An 18,291-nucleotide genomic window follows, 5' to 3' on the forward strand; every position below is an offset into this window, starting at 1 on the left:
ATCAACCGGAAGTCGATTTTTGCATTGTTGTTCCGGTCTCTCGCCAACATGTGCATGTTTGGATAACTTTCTTCTTGATACACGAAGTTGTCAAAAAGACAACGAATTCTTAAGTAACTCAATCTCATTTAATCAACACTTTCTTAAGACGTTTAACCCGTTCCAAAAAATGGTCTTGTAATGGTGAACAACACAGCCATCGAGCTTCCTTGAAAAGGAGCCTACAGTATATTCCCAATGTTTAAAAAAATATCAATCATTATTTCTCTTGATTCTTCAGAGGGTGGTGATAGTTTTCGTTGAGTGATTGTAGTCGGTTATGAACTAATTTAATTGCGATGTTTTTCGTCGCGAAACTTCATCCTAACCACTTGTGTGACTTCCGGTGGATGGATGGATGCTCGGGAGCGTGTTCATTTGCCAGCATTTCTTCGTTACTTTCATTGCTTAATTTTCTAATGGGTATGAATACCTTACTTGATGATATTCCAACTTATTGTGTGCTCCATTTTCCGCAAACGAAACCTGCACTTACAATCAAAGGAGAAGAGAGTCGAAAATCCTCAACGCGTCCGCCATCTTGGAAATTTCGGGTAAACTCAATTTATGAATAAACTTGAACCGGTCCCGATGTAGTTTTGGACTCTTTTAAATTTTCGTTTTCTCACAAAGTATATAAAAAAACGAAACCTGTCAATTAGTACACATACAACATTTTCAAGGTCTGTGTTATCGAGGTCTGCGGTCTGTGATCTGTGTTTTCGAGGTCTGTGTTTTCGATACACCCTTAAATGATTAACATAAATCTTCATGTGGTGTGAGATGGGAATTTTCCCTCGATCCCATGTTTTCCATTGCGGCTGTTGCAGGAGATCATCTATCCCCTTAATTTACGCTTGCAAAGACACTTCTCTCATAGTACCTGTCTCCAGGGGAGGGCCCCCGGGCCTCTCTCAACAGTAAATGGGTCACTAATATTGTCAGTGGAGCAAATCATAATTTGCTACAGGGATGGAGGTTGATCCAGATGGGCGAAAGAGAACCTCTGCCTGCTCTCCTCAGAGTAAGAGGCTCTACAAATGCTAAGGAGGGATCATTACAAACCTACTGCAATAGATTTTGGCTGCATATGAGCGGCACTCAAATTAACTGACGGAAAATGCTGAAATTAAAGTTCAGAGTGCCTAAATACTATAAAAACAATCAGACGTCTTAGGGATAACCCTCCATCGCAATGTTTGTTCATTTATATTTTCTCAAAGACAAAGCTTAAGCGTTTCCATCCGGCAGTGTAGGCTGTAATCTGCTGTACTTGACTCGTGTCTTTAATTCAGTAAGTGGTAGCCGGCAGTTTAGTTATCTAATTAGGGAGCGCGAGTTACAGGAGTTACCTTCATGAGCACGGAATCGTTTATGTTTGATTTTAGGGTGGGTCCTCCACCATCATTCTTCCTGCCTATCGACCACCCCCTTGGTAGAAATTTCTTTCTCTTCCTAACCTTCTTCTCCTTCAAAAATTCAAGACGGCGGACAAACATTTAGCGCTGGAAGTAAATACGCATGCACTGCAGGCGAGTAAATGATTTGGAAATGAGGAAATGGCAAACAGATCAAAAACTTTAATCATTTCAGTTTGTTTATACTGTACTACATACTGTGGTCAACTACTTAAATCATTACACGTGGCATCTTACAAATCAAGAAAAAGGAAAGTCTTTCTTAGCAGAATATGGTGCAATGGTTTGTTAATAAATACCATTTTTTTTAACGTTGTGCGATGATTCAAATAACGGCAGTAAATAAGAACTACTAAATAACCAGTAATCAGGCAAATATTTCCGCGCTCTCATGGTTCTCTTAAACATGGTTGCCATAGACATCACTTTTCAAAATTCCCTGACTTTTCCCCCCATAAAAATTAAATTTCCTTGACCAAAATAAATGCAAAATGTCAGATATCGTAGCGGCTTCTAGTCTCCTCTCGTCCTTTGCAGCCAATTATTTCACACTGATAAGTTTTTCAACAAATTATCCTTCTTCACTGATTAAGGAAACACATTTTCAGATCTCCAATATTTCCTTCAGCCTTCCCCCCCCCCCCCCCCCCCATGGTATTAAATCAGCCGTGTTTACTTAATTCAATTTTCCCTGACTTTTGTTCAAAATGCCAATTTTCCCTGACTTAAAATAAAATTCCCAGACCATTTCCTGATCAATGGCAGCCCTGTCAAAGATAGCGAGAAATGGAAACCGGCGAAAAATCCGCCTGATCACAGTTTAGCAACTTAGCTGCTACATGTTAACTTTAGAACCCTACTTTTTACTTAATGCCGAACTGTCAATTAAACAGATTCTCTACGCTTTATAATTTTAGTCGTTTTTAATTTCTCCCCATTCAGCTAACCTGGTTAAGTTTGCAAACCTTTTAACTCGCAGATTATACACTTTGATTACGTTCAATAACATAGTAACTTAAAAGACTAATGACGTTTTATATTTAGAACAACAAATACGTTAAATCTAACGTTAATCATTTGTTCTATATGATGTCAACTTGGGCGACCTGTGCCTCAACATTTTTGCATGACCTGTGCCTTTGTTGTCCTTGCCTTGATCAGCAGATCATGTCTCGCTTCCTGAGTTCTTTATCGATCATCTTCCTCATTCCAATGGGAAAGCGCTCTTGAGCCTCTTTCCAGCACATGGAGAGCAACCTTACACTTGTTATGTCATCCTTAGCGAGCTGACTCGAGATTGTCTTCACACTGTTCGTGGACCATTGGTATTCCTTCTGGAGAAAACGAAGGAACACCTCCACCGAAGCTGAAAACGACAAGTAAAAAGCACAGGTGATGTTTAACTTATAATTCTTTTTTTGCTTTTGAAACGCTGTAGCAACAAACGCAAAAGCGCTATGAACGAATCTCCACCGAAACTAAATTAAAATATTCAACCGGTGCCAAGCGCGGGAAAACGCGCGATTAGTCAGCGCTTCTCGCCTCTGATTGGTCGGGGCGCTTTCTTGCCAATGATTGTCTCAATGAAAAAGCATGTTCACTCTGATTGGATAGCTGGAGCACGCTGCACGTGATTGTTGAGTTTATTGGGTGTTTTTTTTAAGCCAAAAAAAGGCGCTCATGAACAGAAGATAAAATCGTCCCGGCCCACGAGAAGAGGCCTTGAACAAACTAAAAAAATGAATGAAATGGGCAGTGGGGACAAACAATAGTTGTGTTTAGTTAATTATGAAAAATAAAACACAGACACACAAATTACCGTCTGCAGAGTCGGGGGCCACTTGTCCACTGACGGTGACTCCCTCCAAAGCTTTCATCATTTCATCTTCTTGTTTGTTCTTCTCTTTTTGTTTCATGATCTTCACTGCTCGTTCAGCAGTCATCAGCGCATAGTGCAGGATGTCGAATGCCATTTTTTCTATTTCCGGGTTACGTTCCTTGTTCTCTTTGGTGTAGTTCCACACGAAGAATGTGTGACTGGTAGAACTTCCGGTGGCGGCTGATGCCTCGTCGAGGGCGTCTTTACATTCTTCCTCATTCTTCAGTTTGTCACGGTGAGTAACAACAGTGATGGGTGCAATTCCTGTTGAAAAACGAAAACAAACAAAAAGATAAAAATGGGTAGACGAAAGAAGAAAGAAAGTTTTTCTCATTCCCTTCCCACGTCCAGTCCCTATCTCTTGGTTGGTTCCGTGACGTGTCGTGTTTGCTCCCAAGGATTTTGCCTGACAGTGATCAGTGTAAATTCGATTCCTGATTATCAGTATTAACATCTGGAAAAGCGTGGGCACTCTTCCTTTGCTTTACCTTGTTCTTTTGAACCCTATTATAGTTTTGGCTTTGCACTGTTCTTTAGCTTTACTCTGTTCTTTTGATTCCTAAAAGAAGTTAGGTTTTGCACTCTTCCTTTGCCTTACCCTGTTCTTTTGATCCCTAATGTTAGGTTAGGCTTTGCACTGTTCTTTAGCTATACCCTGTTCTTTTGATTCCTAATATAGCTTTGCAACGAATGATGTCGGAAAATCGAATAATAAGAAACCCTTCCTTGCTGTTGATCAATCTTGCGATGCATCAAAACTATATGCGCAATTGGTAATATTTTTTTTGAGAAAAACAAATTCATAAGGTAGACGGCTTTCTTTCTCAGGCAAAAGAGGAGGGGAGAGGGGGGTTCACCTTTTAGACCCCCTATCTTTTTAAGCCGAGCATAAAGCCTACCCTAGATCTGCCATTGGCTGGTTAACCACGATGATAATGTCATAGAAGGAAAGGCGAAAAACAAAATTAAAACGTTACCAGTTTTCCGCAGCATATCTCGGACCGGTTTCAAGTAATCTCTCAGAGCCCCCTCTCCCAGCCGTGGATCGTTAGCCTTTACCACAATGATGATCCCGTGCATTCTTTGTCCAAATTCTGTTCTCTGATGCATTTCCTGTTCAGCGCTGACTTCGCCTTCCTTAGGACGAACGATATTATCGCCAGGCTGGATTTTTCCGGTCAGGATATTCTCGAACTCAGCCACCTCGTTAGCATTGTAGTTGAAGAAACCCCTGGTGTCGACCAAGCGGAAGAACATCTCTGGCAGGTAGTCTTGGAGGGTTATGGTTCCTTCCTGTCCTGTGGTGCTATCCGGAGCAGTTCCCTTTTCTGTTTGCCTCACCGTTCGTTCACACGTGTTGATGAAGCAGCTCTTACCTGATCCCGTGGGGCCGAACACACCGATCCTGAGCTGGGTTACATCTTCAATTTGCAGTCCCAGGAAATTATCAAGCCTGGTTTTGTTACCAAAGTTGTAATTGAACAATTCATCCCGACGTCGACACAGCTCTGCCTCCAGCTGTAGACGTTTTTGCTCTTCTTCTTTCCTTCTAGCCTCTTCTTCTGCCATCTCCCTCTGCAGCTGTTGTTTATATTGTTCGCGTTGCCTCGCTTCTTCTTCATGTCTTTCTCGTTCTATACGCATTTTTTCTTCAATCTCGCGTTTTTTTCGTTCATTCTGCAGCCGTCGTTTCTCCTTCTCTTCCGCTTCTCGTCGATCCCTCTCTGTGTTATCCACGTACGTGTACTGAGTCTCATGACTGGAACCACCACTCTAGAAAAATAGCACAAAATTGAGTATCAGATAGGCCCTTTCTTGCAGAGTGAAGGCGGACCCTCATTTTGCTTCTGACCAGTAAGTGGGGCTTTCAAAGGTAGGTCCTTTCTTGTTGTTACAAAGGGGGTGGGGTGTAAAGCTGGATTTTCTTGAGCTCCAAAAAGGAGAGGGACGGGATGAGAGGATTTCTTTTCTTTAAGCCTTTAATAAAACATATTTTAAAGGAACAGCTGAAGAAAGGCTTCTTAAATAATTTTCAGTTTTTAATTCTTTTTAAATCTTTTAGCACGTATAATTTTCAATTTTTTTTCGTCCTTTTACAGTGAGTTGTATTTTTGTCTGTTAGGCTTTTATATTAGCAAAGAAGAACCAATTTTTATTTGGATTTGCTAATAAAACCGTTATTGTTTTTGGCAGTTATTGTTATTGTTATTGTTATTGTTATTATTGTTATTATTATTATTATTATTATTATTATTATTATTATTATTATTATCACATCTTACATATGTTATTTGGTAAATAAATGATTTGATAGGTAAATAGCTATTCTTTCCATACTCATTGAAAGAGTACATTGAGACTGTTGGCCTCAAATTGAATTTTATTCAGTTGAACTGGCCGGTACACTTCTGTCATGATATAGATATAGTGATATCATGATGTGTCCCTTTTTATCGCCCTGTCAGTCTTATCACCCTGTCAACCAGTATTATCAAACCCGTTCTCACTCCACCCTAGAATTTCATTTTTCTCACCCACTCCGTCCCCGCTAAATCATAATTTTTATCCCTCACAACAAGTCACGCAACATGATTAGCGAAAGTATTTTCAAAGATCTTAGTGACGACGCATGGAAAAAAATCAGCGTTTTCTTAAATGTGCTTGGATTGGCACTACATATGATACTGCAATATAAATACAAGCAGAACATTTCAGAAACAAGGTAAAAATTCCTCATTTGCACTGTTATGGCCAGTTCCATATCAACGAAGGCACGCAGGTTATTGCAATGGTTATCTTTCAGAAGGACAAACAATGTACTAACAAACGTAACATGGTGACATTTTAACGTGCAAGTTTCTTTGTCCACTTAAAGCGGCGTATCTTTGCGTTTTTTGGTGTTCAAGATGGATTCAATAGCTTGTTACGTAAGAAAGTGAAAGTAGAACTTGTGATCTACCCGGAAGTCACCGGAAGTGAAAGAAACGCGAAAATGGAACGTGCACAAAGTTTCCTCGCTAACGAGAAAAGAATTTGGTTACTTGTTTTCAATTTTCGTATCTTGTAATTGTCGCTAATTTTAAAATGGATAGGTTTTTTGGAAGAAACCGAAAATTTTGCAACCAGCATGGATGCCACGCGTTTCGGTTTCTGGGAAGCGAGAAGACGGGAGCTGTGTCTCACTGAGTTCAAATAACTGTTTGACACACGGACAGAACGATTTCCATGCATTGAACAAAATACTTCTAACGTAAGGCTTTCCATCATTGATGCCAAAACACCCAGACAAGAGCCTTAAATTGTGCTTTACAAATGAAATAGACGAGTAAGAAGCAAACCTATTACAACAAAATCCGGCCAAATAAATACATTTCAAAAATAGCTGAACAACTATTCGGCAAAAAATTGTAAAATCTGGCAAGTTTATGGCCTACTTACCCCCATGTTGAAGATTTAGACAGACTTCGTCCTCTTCACAGCAGAAGTGGATGTCTCGGCGTTCTGTTCTAAAGATGTGACGTTAACTGATGAAAATAAACCTTTGTATGGTGCCAGTTGCGAATTTTCCCCTCGATCCCATGTTTTCCGGGAATCGCACCACACGTGATCTATACAAAAGTGATAGCCCGTGTACGATGCAAAGACGAATTAATTCATCTGTAGTGCAGTTTGGGGTTTATCTTTTTCCTATTTCGCTCGAAAACGTTCCGATTGCATCAGGAGTATTAAATGCTTGAGTTTTAGTATCGTGTCTTCATGTTGCGTGATAACATCAGCATTGCGTGAGTTTCAGCAGATGGGTTAATTGAACAGGAGTGACAGGCTTTCTCGGAATTATTGCGCAGTTGATCACTCGTCGATTCAAGGAAAGCACTGTTACATTTTGAATTCAGTTCTTCAAAGTTGCGAGCGAAAGCTGCGTTTCAAGCTACGTAAAGGACGTAAAGATTTCTTTAACAAGCGGAAACGATGTCACAGCCACGAAAGCTGCATCTTTTCAACTGTGACCGTACCTACAAACTAGACGCCGTCGAAGATCTGTTAGCAGCAATGAAAGCGAAACTCGGCTTCGACTCGGTGGAGAAACACTATTTCTCGATTGCTCAGATGTCTGAGATGACCCTCGACACCATTCCTAAACTAAAGATGGACATGGCCTTTTTTGTAGTCCATGCTCACGAATCTCGCCTGTCGATCAACGAAGACAACGCTGGAATCGGCTACGCAAAGATCTACAGAGCTCTACTGAAAAAAACGGGTGAGTAGTGAAGCGGAAGTACTTTTACTTGGTAGATTTCCCTTCTCTACTACTATTAATAACTCAAACGTTAAAAAATTAGCAGCACTTTGTACAAGGTACATAGCTTTTCATGTAATCAAGTTTTCTATACTTTTAGCCTTGATGTTATCGAAATTACTTGAAAATTTTATGGCCAAAGTATGGCTCGATCATATTTTTGCCCTTAAGGGAATCGATCGAAAGTGAAAATAATCATTCCCATAAATCTCTTGCTTAACAATGCTGAAAAATGTTTCTACTAAGCACGTTTTTGCCATTTTGCTGAGACAGAAAATTGCTTAACGTTATGTTTGTTTAAATATCTCATCCTGCGACTCTTTGTCACAATTCTCACGCCAAATGCTGGATCAAGCTGGCTGAAATGGAGTCGACATTTAGTTCTCGCAAAACTTGCAAAGACTTATTTTGCCCTTCTGAGGCTGTGTTAAAATTAGGCAATGTTTCTTTCACCTTGGCATCAAAATTGGGAGACAACTTGTGCAATTGAACATCGAATTGTAACATCCAGGTCCCCCATCCGCGGGGCTTTGTGGGTTGTGAAACTATTCATTGCAACTCCAGTGGCCAAACAAGATCCGTTGGCGTTTTGCTTGTGGCAGAAGTTGCCAGATATAGATACATGCCTCATTAGGCTGTGTTTACACTTGGTGCCTGAGGCGCCTGGGAACCTGAACAAAAAAGTGCTGTGCTCAGACCGTGACTGGGTATACTCCAAGTACCCAAGAACCATTTAGTGCCCGAGTACCTCAGTGTACTAACAGCGTATTAAGATAATGTCAGCTTTATAATAATATGATAGACTGAATATAAGTTAGTAAAGCGACTCTCTCTAAGCGCACGGTATTTTGAGTTTGCTCGGACGGTATAAGCTTGTTGACATTTTTAGGAGAATGTAAGAGGAAAAGCAAACTTGCAGAATGCACATATTTATCTAGTATAGTGCGGCAGACATAATTCAAAGTCGGATCTAGGGCGAAGAAATATACCAGTTCCTAAGCATGAAAGTGTTGGTTGAATGTCGACGTCGCAAGATTAGTGGAAAAATTGAACCCGCAAAAATGGCGCGGTTTGTTTTTCTATTTTCGATTGAGAACTGGAATTTGTGATTTTGTTTTCCTCCGTAGAAGGGAAAGTCGTCATCATCATCGGAGGGGATGACAACTACGAGAGTGAAGACGAGGAAGACCGAGTCGTTATTTCACGATGGGCCAGGAGGAAGATAAGCTCACAGTTTAGCGAAGAATTTTTAGATGGAAGGAAGAGCTTCATCTTTTCTTGGAACAAAAAACACCGAGAGATCCATGAAGAAGCGCTGCGGTATTACTTTACTACAAGCAAGGAAGCCAGACAAAAATTTGAATATCAGCCGAAACCAACAACGACCGAGAGAACCCTTTCGCGGAAACATCAGTCCATGGATGAACAAAGAAGAATAGAAGGTATTGGAAGCAGCAACTCTTCCAGTGCTGAACAAAGACGACAGGACTTCGCTTCCAGTCGCTCCTACAGTGATGGCCAAACCAGGGAGCACAGCTCTTCCGATCGTTCCAACGACTCTAAACCAAGAGAAGACGATAACAAATTCAGTCATCCTAGCAGTGGTGATCAAAGAGGAAACGACAGCTTATACAGTGGCTCCAGAGATTCTGAACAAAGAAGAGATGACCGCTCCCTACGCAACCTCGGTGTTCACCGCGAGCAAAGACCCTTGCCTACGAAGACTGAAGGTTAGAGAGATGTTTATTATTTATGACTATTATCTCAAAACAAAGTTGGATTGCAATATTTATGCAGTAGTGGTTGTAGTAATTGCAATATTTATGTAGTAGTATTTACTATCATATCTTATCTTTTCTTTCCCGAAATTAATTTGTATTTTGTATTTTGGTAAACCTTCGTAATATGCTCTTCAGTTTTCGTGCTCTGAAAAATTCCCGCATGCCTATTTAGTCTATTGATCTTAACATACACTCGGCCCGCAAAGAATCATTATCTTTTTACCAAAGGCCAAACTGCGTCTCGGTCAACAATGTAATATTATACTGTCATTGAAAATACTCGCCTGTGGCTCGTGTTTTCTACATTTTTCTCATGTTCTAAAAAAGAGACGTGCTTGATGACTCCTGACTCAAATTTTGAAAAATGACAATTGTTGAAAAAATGGCCTTTGACCCTATAAAATTTTTCTGAGAAAAGAGAGACGGTCATTCCAAACGTGAGAGGGTAGGAATAAGTGACCTGCATCTAAAAGCGTTTTTATTAGATGATATTAGTAAAAACCACCACCAATTCCTCAAATAATGACTACTTTCCGCTAAACGTCAGGTGACATGTCATGTGACCTGTCAGAAGTACCAATTCTACTTTAGAATGTTCAGGACGTTGTGCTAAATTTGGTTTCATTGTCATTTATGTCTTCAGAAATATAACTAATAAATTATTTTTGCCGGTAAAAGTCTTTGACCCAGGCCTTAACTACTTGAGGAGTTTATTTAAAGTCCGTTACGCCTGCTGCGACGATACAAATAACTCGTTAGTTTTCTCAGCGGATAGTCTTAATACAGTATTACTTTAAGTCCTTTAACCGCCCTTTGAACAGCGGGGGAATGATAAAAACTATGGATCCTGGAGCATCCTCGCCAAGAAATTTATGTACAGTATCTTTAACTCGTCCCGCTTTCCTTTCGTCCCGAGTGCCCCCGCTCCCTTTCACTTATCCCAAGATCGAGTGAATCCTCGTACCACCCACCCAAGCAATAAACAATGGCTGGTTTCTTTGTCTCCAGGTTCATGCATGGTATTGTATTGTGTTGTATTGCATCAAGTTTACAATTTAACTGCAACTGATGTTACCTGAGAGTGAAAATTACTTTATTAGTTTCTCTTATTAGTCTCTCTCCTTTCTCAGTTTTTAAAGTGCAAAACTCGTTGAGCTAAAAAGAATGGTGACTGGAATTTCTCTGTTTTGCACTCTCTTGGCGAAAACTACATGCTTAAGCATAAAAATCTCTCTCTCAGAGGACTTTATTTTGAAGAGTGTAACTAAAAACTTATCAGTAAGGGTTTTTTAAAACATTTGACAATAAAAATAAACGGTAAAAGTTTGCGACGTTTCGACCGCTCTTCGGTCATTATCAAGCAAGATGTAAGAAGTGAAATTTGCATAGACATATATAGCTACAAAGAGGTAAGAATGTGTGAAAATTATTAGGGAGCTTACGAATCGACGACTTTTGCACGACGCCGCCGTTAGATTGCGTGACATGCTCACTGCGCATGCGTTTCTGAGCACTTCCCAGCTTCGCGCCAAAGTCGACGACGTTGGTGAGAGCGATTTGCCGGCGTCTTGGAAACAGGAGGCCGTGAGATTAGTTTTCAAAGTTTTCCCTCGATACTTCGGGTATTTTTGCCAGATAATTTAAGTATCACATTAGGGGCATGTCCTTGATGTTTGATTTTAATTTTATTTGCCTGTTTTCGTTCAAGAAACGACCTTCTACAGTGCCATGGCGAACGTTATGAGTTCAACCAACACTGAAAGCGGTCAAAGCACGACACGGTGTGAATGAAAAGCAAATTGCTGTATGAAAAATCTTTCATTTTAATCACGCTTTACTGAAATATAAGACATTTTTTGGTGTACAATGAATTTGAAAGGACTAAAAGGTTTTAGCATTCGTGTCGACAGTTAGAAACAAGGACTAGATAGCTCAACTAGAGAGCTAGGCGATTTTTTCGTCTGTTGTTTTGAGTGGTCTTATAGCCAGCCTAATCTTTTAGAACCCAAATTTTTCTCGACGTACAGCTGCGCTTTCTTTTCTGCCATGCTAGCACATTTTGTTGGTCTGTCTTGAGTATTTTTTTTCTCGAGCTCCTGAGACAATAAAAATTTGCCGGTCGCGCATAAACGTCGTCGTCTTTACTGCGAATCGTAAATTCAAATTTCTACAGGACGACGACGCGAGACTATAAGGTGACCCAACGGCGCCGTCGTCCGAAAGTCGTCGATTCGTAAGCTCCCTATTAATCCCGGCGTGATCAATCGACGACAATCGATCGTCGGAAACCAATCGATCAATCAATATCAATCGATAACAATTAGTTAATTGTTATCGATTGCTATCGGCCAATCGATGACCAATCGATAATCACAAGTTCGGATGGTGTCCGTACTATGATGACGAAAAATGGAAAAGGTTTTATTATTTGTTGCTTCACCTGTTGTTCTTACTAGAAATACTTGGCTTGTATCTTGATATTTTAACCTATCTTTATGTAGTCACGTCAGTACGGGCCATAATGTGTCTGGTAGGGTCAGTCTATTTCTTACTTTTTCTGACTCGCGTCTTGAGATTGTTATTTGCAAGCTTCATGTTCGCAAGTATTAATCTTGTTTCATTTTTGTACGATGGCAATGAGCATTTTCTTCCCATGGACTGCCAGTAACCAGAAAACTTTAAACCGTAGGTTTCTGTTGTAACTTGAAAGAGTACGAACATTTTCATCCCAGTTTAGTTTGTGTTAACAATGTTAATTTTCTTGCATTATACCCGCATTTAGAGAGATCAATAAAGTTATTGTTACTGTTGTTGATGGTAACGATGATCTTCACAATTACATGTCACCATATTTCACCTGTCAAATCATTTTTTTACCTCCCCAAAAGATATGGTAATCGATGACAATCGATGACAATCGATGGCAATTAAAAAACACAAATTTTTGGCCATCGATTGGTCATCAATTTCCGATATCAATCGATTAATTGTTATCAATTGATATCGATTGCCATCGATTGTTATCGATTATCGGTTTCATCGATTGATCACGCCGGGTATTAATGAAGTAAAAATATGTAAAAAGTATGTAAAAGAATTAACAAAGTAGTGCTTAAAACAATAAAAAACATGTAAAATTAATTAATAAAAAAAAAAAGATTATTTAAAAACTTTCGCACGAATAGAGTCAAATTGTACATTGAGACTTGGTCTCAGTTCGTGAATAAAAAACATTTCGAAAATAAGACAGTCAAACTTGGTTGTACATTTCTTTAAAATCGAAAAGTTATTAGTAAGATCTTTAGGGGCCAAAGAATGTTCCTCGCGAAAATGTTTTCCAATTGATGACGATGGGTTTTTGTGCTCATCGACGCGTTGGTGCAAGTGCCGGCGCGTAAAACCAACATAACCTGCATCGCACAGGTCACATTTAAAATGGTACACAAGGGACTGTTGGTTAACGACTGGCGGCTTGAGTTCACGTGATTTCAGGTCTCGCTCAATCTTGTGGCTGATGAAAACAGGTTGGATGGTGATGTTTGTTTTCGTGCTAAGATCTTTCAGTTGCGTGCGAAGAAAATCAGCTGAAGCTTGGTCTTTGAATGGTAGGACAATCCGAACGGGCTCTGGAGTATTCGTCATTGTCCATAACAACAACACCAGATCCTTTGATCCCTTTCGTTTCGACTTTCTTCTAACTGGACCTACTTCTCCGAAGAATGCGATCGTCTCAAGTTGTTGTTATCCCGTCTTGAATACCCAGATGACTTAATTAATTCAACCATAACACGCTTCATTGCCATCAAAGTTTCTGAGCAACCTGTTCCTTCACCGACTGACAACAACAGTCCAGAGCCCGTTCGGATTGCCCTACCATTCAAAGACCAAGCTTCAGCTGATTTTCTTCGCACGCAACTGAAAGATCTTAGCACGAAAACAAACACCACCATCCAACCTGTTTTCATCAGCCACAAGATTGAGCGAGACCTGAAATCACGTGAACTCAAGCCGCCAGTCGTTAACCAACAGTCCCTTGTGTACCATTTTAAATGTGACCTGTGCGATGCAGGTTATGTTGGTTTTACGCGCCGGCACTTGCACCAACGCGTCGATGAGCACAAAAACCCATCGTCATCAATTGGAAAACATTTTCGCGAGGAACATTCTTTGGCCCCTAAAGATCTTACTAATAACTTTTCGATTTCAAAGAAATGTACAACCAAGTTTGACTGTCTTATTTTCGAAATGTTTTTTATTCACGAACTGAGACCAAGTCTCAATGTACAATCTGACTCTATTCGTGCGAAAGTTTTTAAACAATCTTTTTTTTTATTAATTAGTTTTACATGTTTTTTATTGTTTTAAGCACTACTTTGTTAATTCTTTTACATACTTTTTACATATTTTTACTTCATTAATAATTTTCACACATTCTTACCTCTTTGTAGCTATATATATCTATGCAAATTTTACTTCTTACATCTTGCTTGATAATGACCGAAGAGCGGTCGAAACGTCGCAAACTTTTACCGTTTATTTTTATTAACTAAAAACTGTTGCCATTTTTTTTGTTCTTTAGACTTGGCAATTCTTTGCTGTAATGTGTCAGAGGATTCCCTGCGCGCCGTGAAGCAAGTTCTTCAAGACATTGCTCCGACACTGAATCTTTCGGCAAATCCTCCAGTTGACAACAATTCGCCGGATAATATCAAGCAATATTTGACGGAAGCCCATCTCAAGTTCTGTGTACTGGTGGTGGATGACAAAACAGTCAAAGATGCTTGCGAAAACCTACCTCAACTTAAAAAAGAATACCGAGAACTTCTGGAAACAGCGGCGAATAGAGTTGGTAATTGAGATTAGAGATCATTCCCAGAAAAGCATGAGAGTGTTACAGCTTGTTTGTATAGGTAATCATACTCACAAGGGCAAATTAATTCCAAATTGAACGAAAAATCGTATGATCACTTATTAATAATATAAACATGAAAAAAAATCGCGCGGAGGAAGTGCCGGGAGATCTTTCTTGAAGCCATTTTTTCTCATTCAAGAAAACTTTTTTGAAAGTTTCCGCACAAAATTTTCGTCATCATTTGACATGATATCACTGGCTTGGAAGATTACCTATTGTCTTTCAGCCAATCATAATCCAGAACTACAATCTTTGTGTAATTTGCACTGGTGTTACACTTTTTGCACTGGTATTACACTTAAACTGCACTGCTCTCAGCCAATCAGAATCAAGTAATTTTTTCATGTATATTATCATAGCCCATAACGTTTGTCATGGGTAGTGTGCTCAGTAAGCCCAATTCATAAAATAACCGTTAGCTTTCTCTTTACGCGTACTGAAAGGGCTCTTGCAATTTTAGGATAATTTTTAAAGATCACTTGTAGTGTAAATCCTTAACTTGCACTCGCATTCATGCGATTACCTATACTAATTTTACTATAGCTCTGAACTAAGTCCATAAAGATTTCTTTAAATGACAACAGTAAATAATTCATTTGTTTTTATAGTTGAAAAAGTCATCATTTTGGTCTGCGATAACCTCTCCTTACCACAAAAGGACAAAGAGATCGTCAGTCGAACTATTGAGGAGATAGTAATTCGAAGGAGAAAGGGCCATTTTGCATGGTTGAAAAATGGAAGGCTGTCTGTAGAGCCCGATGTTTTTGTCCAGTGGCTGATGTCGACGTCACCAACGCCCCAGCCAAATCCACAGACCAATCCTTTGAGAGCTTCCCAAGATAAGAACAGAGATGCCCCAGGTTCAGCGGCAAGTGATCCTCTTCAAAGAAATTCTCCAGACTGGGAACAAGGGCTTTGCTACAATGTACCAAACATGCAGCAGCCAACGCAACAAGCCACGACGAAAACTCAGCAATACCATCCTCCTGCTGTAAGTGTTAGTGCGGAGCCTGTCTTGCTGAGGAGTTTACTTCTTAATGGAAAAATATCTTATAAGCCAGAACATCTTCAATTACGGGACCCCGCATTTACGGTTCCGGATCACATTTATCAAAATCTGACTCAGCAGTATCAGGACACGCCCGTGACGGGAGTAACAATCGTGCAAGGCACTGATGGCACACTTCGATGGTCCGTTGATCCAAAGTTGATTGAAATCTCGAGGTCCAGGTGCAAAGGAGTGCAGATCGCTAACAACGAAACTCTTATGTTAAAAACTAGAATCCTTTACGGACAGGTTTCTTTTCAAGAAAGCGACGTACACTTTAGGCATGGAACTTGGCAAATACCTCAGTTCATCGTTGAGCTTTTGAGAGAAGAATATTGGGCGACACCTTCTGGGCTACTCTACATCATTTCTGACGACAGAGAAAACTTACGACAGGTAGTAAAAGTTGGAACAATTAGTCGAGCACGTACTTTTTTCAACAAACAGGGACTTTAAAATGTAAATCAATGCATTGTAATAATACCAAGAATTGTTTAAGTGCTTGCTCTGATCTACTTTAATCTTCTTCGGAAGCCAATCGCTTAGTTAAAGGGACACAGTCAGCTTTGGGACCGCGCTAACCTGGACACTAGTTTTCTTACTTTGAAAAAAGTTCTCCGCAACCTGAAATCAAAGTACATCTAGAAATCCCCTTCAGTCTCCGCAGTGTTTTCCTTGATTTTCAATCGTTTAGTGAAAAACTTTTGAGTGTGCTTTTGCTCATCCCATGATATTATTTTTATCATATTTGGTTAAAAGCAGTATGGATCGCGTCTCTGTGATATGCAAGTTAGCTATGAAATGGTATCTAGTGCGCATGTGCGTAAGCTGGCTGTGTCCCTTGAAGCACAACGTTACGAAAAGCGTATATTTCAAATATTCTGTTTTTGGTCTTGGACCAGTTTTAAGTTGTAAATTAAACTATGGCTTGAGTCTCTTAGGTTATAAGTAGTACATTTGCTGGAAGCGGTAAAGGAATTTGCGAAAACAACTTTCTGATTTAGTAGCCTCTTCCTATCGCTAGTATCAGTTTGTAGTTAATTTTGGATAGGCAAAGACGTGCACCATGTACCAGGAGATCCATTTTACTATTTTTCAGTCAAATAGGAAAACATGCTTATCGTTAGTGCAGAATATGATAATAAACTTAACAAATTTTGTCTAGAGTAAAAGAAGCAACAATTTAGACACCAGAAAGAAAGAAAATGTTGTAATGAATTAACATCAGAACAGAATAATCGATTTGCAGCTCGTTGTAACGGTTTTTCCTCACTGTTGTTTTTCAGAAAAAGCAATTTAATTGTTACATTTGTGGTCCCTACGTTCGGTGGATGTTTCTTTCAAAGGGTCGCTACTTTTGGTATTTGCTAAAAACCGTTGAGTTTTAGAGCTAAGTACTTTCTATTTACAGCGAAAGCTCGTTCAGTTTCTTTGCAACCTTTACAGTAAGCTAAATACTGAAGCGTTATTGTGTAATGACTGAACGCGAGGGGAAATTTCCCTCTTTGAAAGAAACGACAGGCAGAAATAATTACTAGCAAGGGACGATTTAGGGTCATGGAGTTAATCCCCAATGTGGGCCTTATCTTGAGGTAATACTTAGATCTCAAGTTATTTATAAATTACTCCCGGTTTTGGAAATCTCAGGAGGGTCTAGAAATTGCCAACCAGCTACAAGGTCACAAGATCCTGTGACGCGGATTTTGCTCACAGCATAGCCACGTCTGTTTATTCTCAAATTGAAAGTTTGGCTCAAATTCGCGGAGGATCATAATTCCCACAGATAGTTGCCATCGGAGCAGCTTGATCTGGTACTTTATTCTTTAGCTCTTCATGCAAGGGAATATATAGAACATATATTTACCGTAGGAGAAAGATGTAGATTTTCTTGACAGTTTCTTATTGTGCTAAGTATGAATTTATCGCAACGTAGCGAAATTCATTGTAAATGGTGCTAATTGGATAGGAATATTGAAGAGCGTACTACATTAACGCTGGTTACTAACTATGAAAAAAGTTTCATTGTATGGAAACCACGCGACAACTATCGCTGAAACAGACTTGCATAGCTCAACGATCATGTAGCGATCGAGTGAAAACCATGAAAAATTAAAACTATATATTTGAAACCGGAAAAGATATACCTCAATGGTTGGATAACGCACCCTGTAATAGACCTTTCCCGCATTCCAACAAACAATAGCGCTGAGTCCAGGTCAGGGTGGACAGAAACACAGCAAATGTATGAAAAGGTCGCTCTGGTACTATTGTTCGAAAGCACTGAAGTGGAATGCGGGAAAGGTCTGTTGTAGTCTATAAAACAAGCAAAAAGCGGCCCATTCGGCAGTAACACTTAGAGGAAACTCGTGCAGTCACGGCCAACAGTCATTTGATAATTTTCAGCTATGCCATGCGAAAACACATACGACACTTCGAAAGAGAACAGGTTATCAGTTAACAATCCTAGCACTTGTCAGTTATCAGCTAAACTTCTGCCTTACAGGCCAATTTCGATATATAAGTTCTATCATGGCTCCGAGGCTTAAAGAAACAAAGCAAAAGAAAGGTTATTCGTTACTCGAACTTGTTCGATTGGTTTATTATCAGCTATCTGGCCCTCCTAATTATGGAAGTTGTTGCTTTTCTTTAGCATATCTCGGCGTAGCATGCTGACTAAGGTTTGTAGTTCGTCAAACAGACAACTCTCTTCTCTCTTTCCCTGCAATCCTCTGCTTAGTCACGTGCACTCTTTGGACTCCTATAGAACGTTTTCACTCACGTGACCAGCAGTCCTGCAAATTTATCGGAAAAAAAAGAAAGTAGATAATATATGAGAGTTCAACCCTCACAGGATTGGTTTGGAACACTAACATGGCCGCCATTTCATTGTTTTGGGACACCGATAAATGGCTGCCGC

General features: G+C 39.8%; 3 protein-coding genes across 3 annotated transcripts; 1 reads left to right on the top strand and 2 right to left on the bottom strand.

The window, feature by feature from the left end:
• Positions 1 to 1,599: 1,599 nt before the first annotated feature.
• LOC149108782 (uncharacterized) lies at positions 1,600 to 6,928 on the bottom strand. The gene is made up of 4 exons (XM_089293313.1): positions 6,775 to 6,928; positions 4,314 to 5,109; positions 3,277 to 3,600; positions 1,600 to 2,823 (listed from the first exon to the last, which is right to left on the bottom strand). Exons 1-4 carry the CDS (start codon positions 6,778 to 6,780, stop codon positions 2,615 to 2,617), a joined length of 1,335 nt encoding a protein of 444 aa, XP_089149439.1. The 5' UTR covers positions 6,781 to 6,928; the 3' UTR covers positions 1,600 to 2,614.
• Positions 6,929 to 6,956: 28 nt separating this feature from the next.
• LOC149108783 (uncharacterized) lies at positions 6,957 to 17,511 on the top strand. The gene is made up of 4 exons (XM_089293296.1): positions 6,957 to 7,594; positions 8,761 to 9,363; positions 13,994 to 14,263; positions 14,935 to 17,511. The coding sequence occupies exons 1-4, from the start codon at positions 7,306 to 7,308 to the stop codon at positions 15,828 to 15,830; spliced, it is 2,058 nt and encodes a 685-aa protein (XP_089149422.1). The 5' UTR covers positions 6,957 to 7,305; the 3' UTR covers positions 15,831 to 17,511.
• On the bottom strand, positions 12,401 to 13,101 carry LOC149108784 (uncharacterized). Its single transcript, XM_089293366.1, has one exon. It carries the CDS (start codon positions 13,054 to 13,056, stop codon positions 12,574 to 12,576), a length of 483 nt encoding a protein of 160 aa, XP_089149492.1. The 5' UTR covers positions 13,057 to 13,101; the 3' UTR covers positions 12,401 to 12,573.
• Positions 17,512 to 18,291: the final 780 nt, after the last annotated feature.

The sequence above is a fragment of the Orbicella faveolata genome, unplaced genomic scaffold (assembly GCF_042242905.1).
Source record: "Orbicella faveolata isolate gen_17 unplaced genomic scaffold, um_ofav_v1 contig_25, whole genome shotgun sequence".
Lineage (NCBI taxonomy): Eukaryota > Metazoa > Cnidaria > Anthozoa > Scleractinia > Merulinidae > Orbicella > Orbicella faveolata.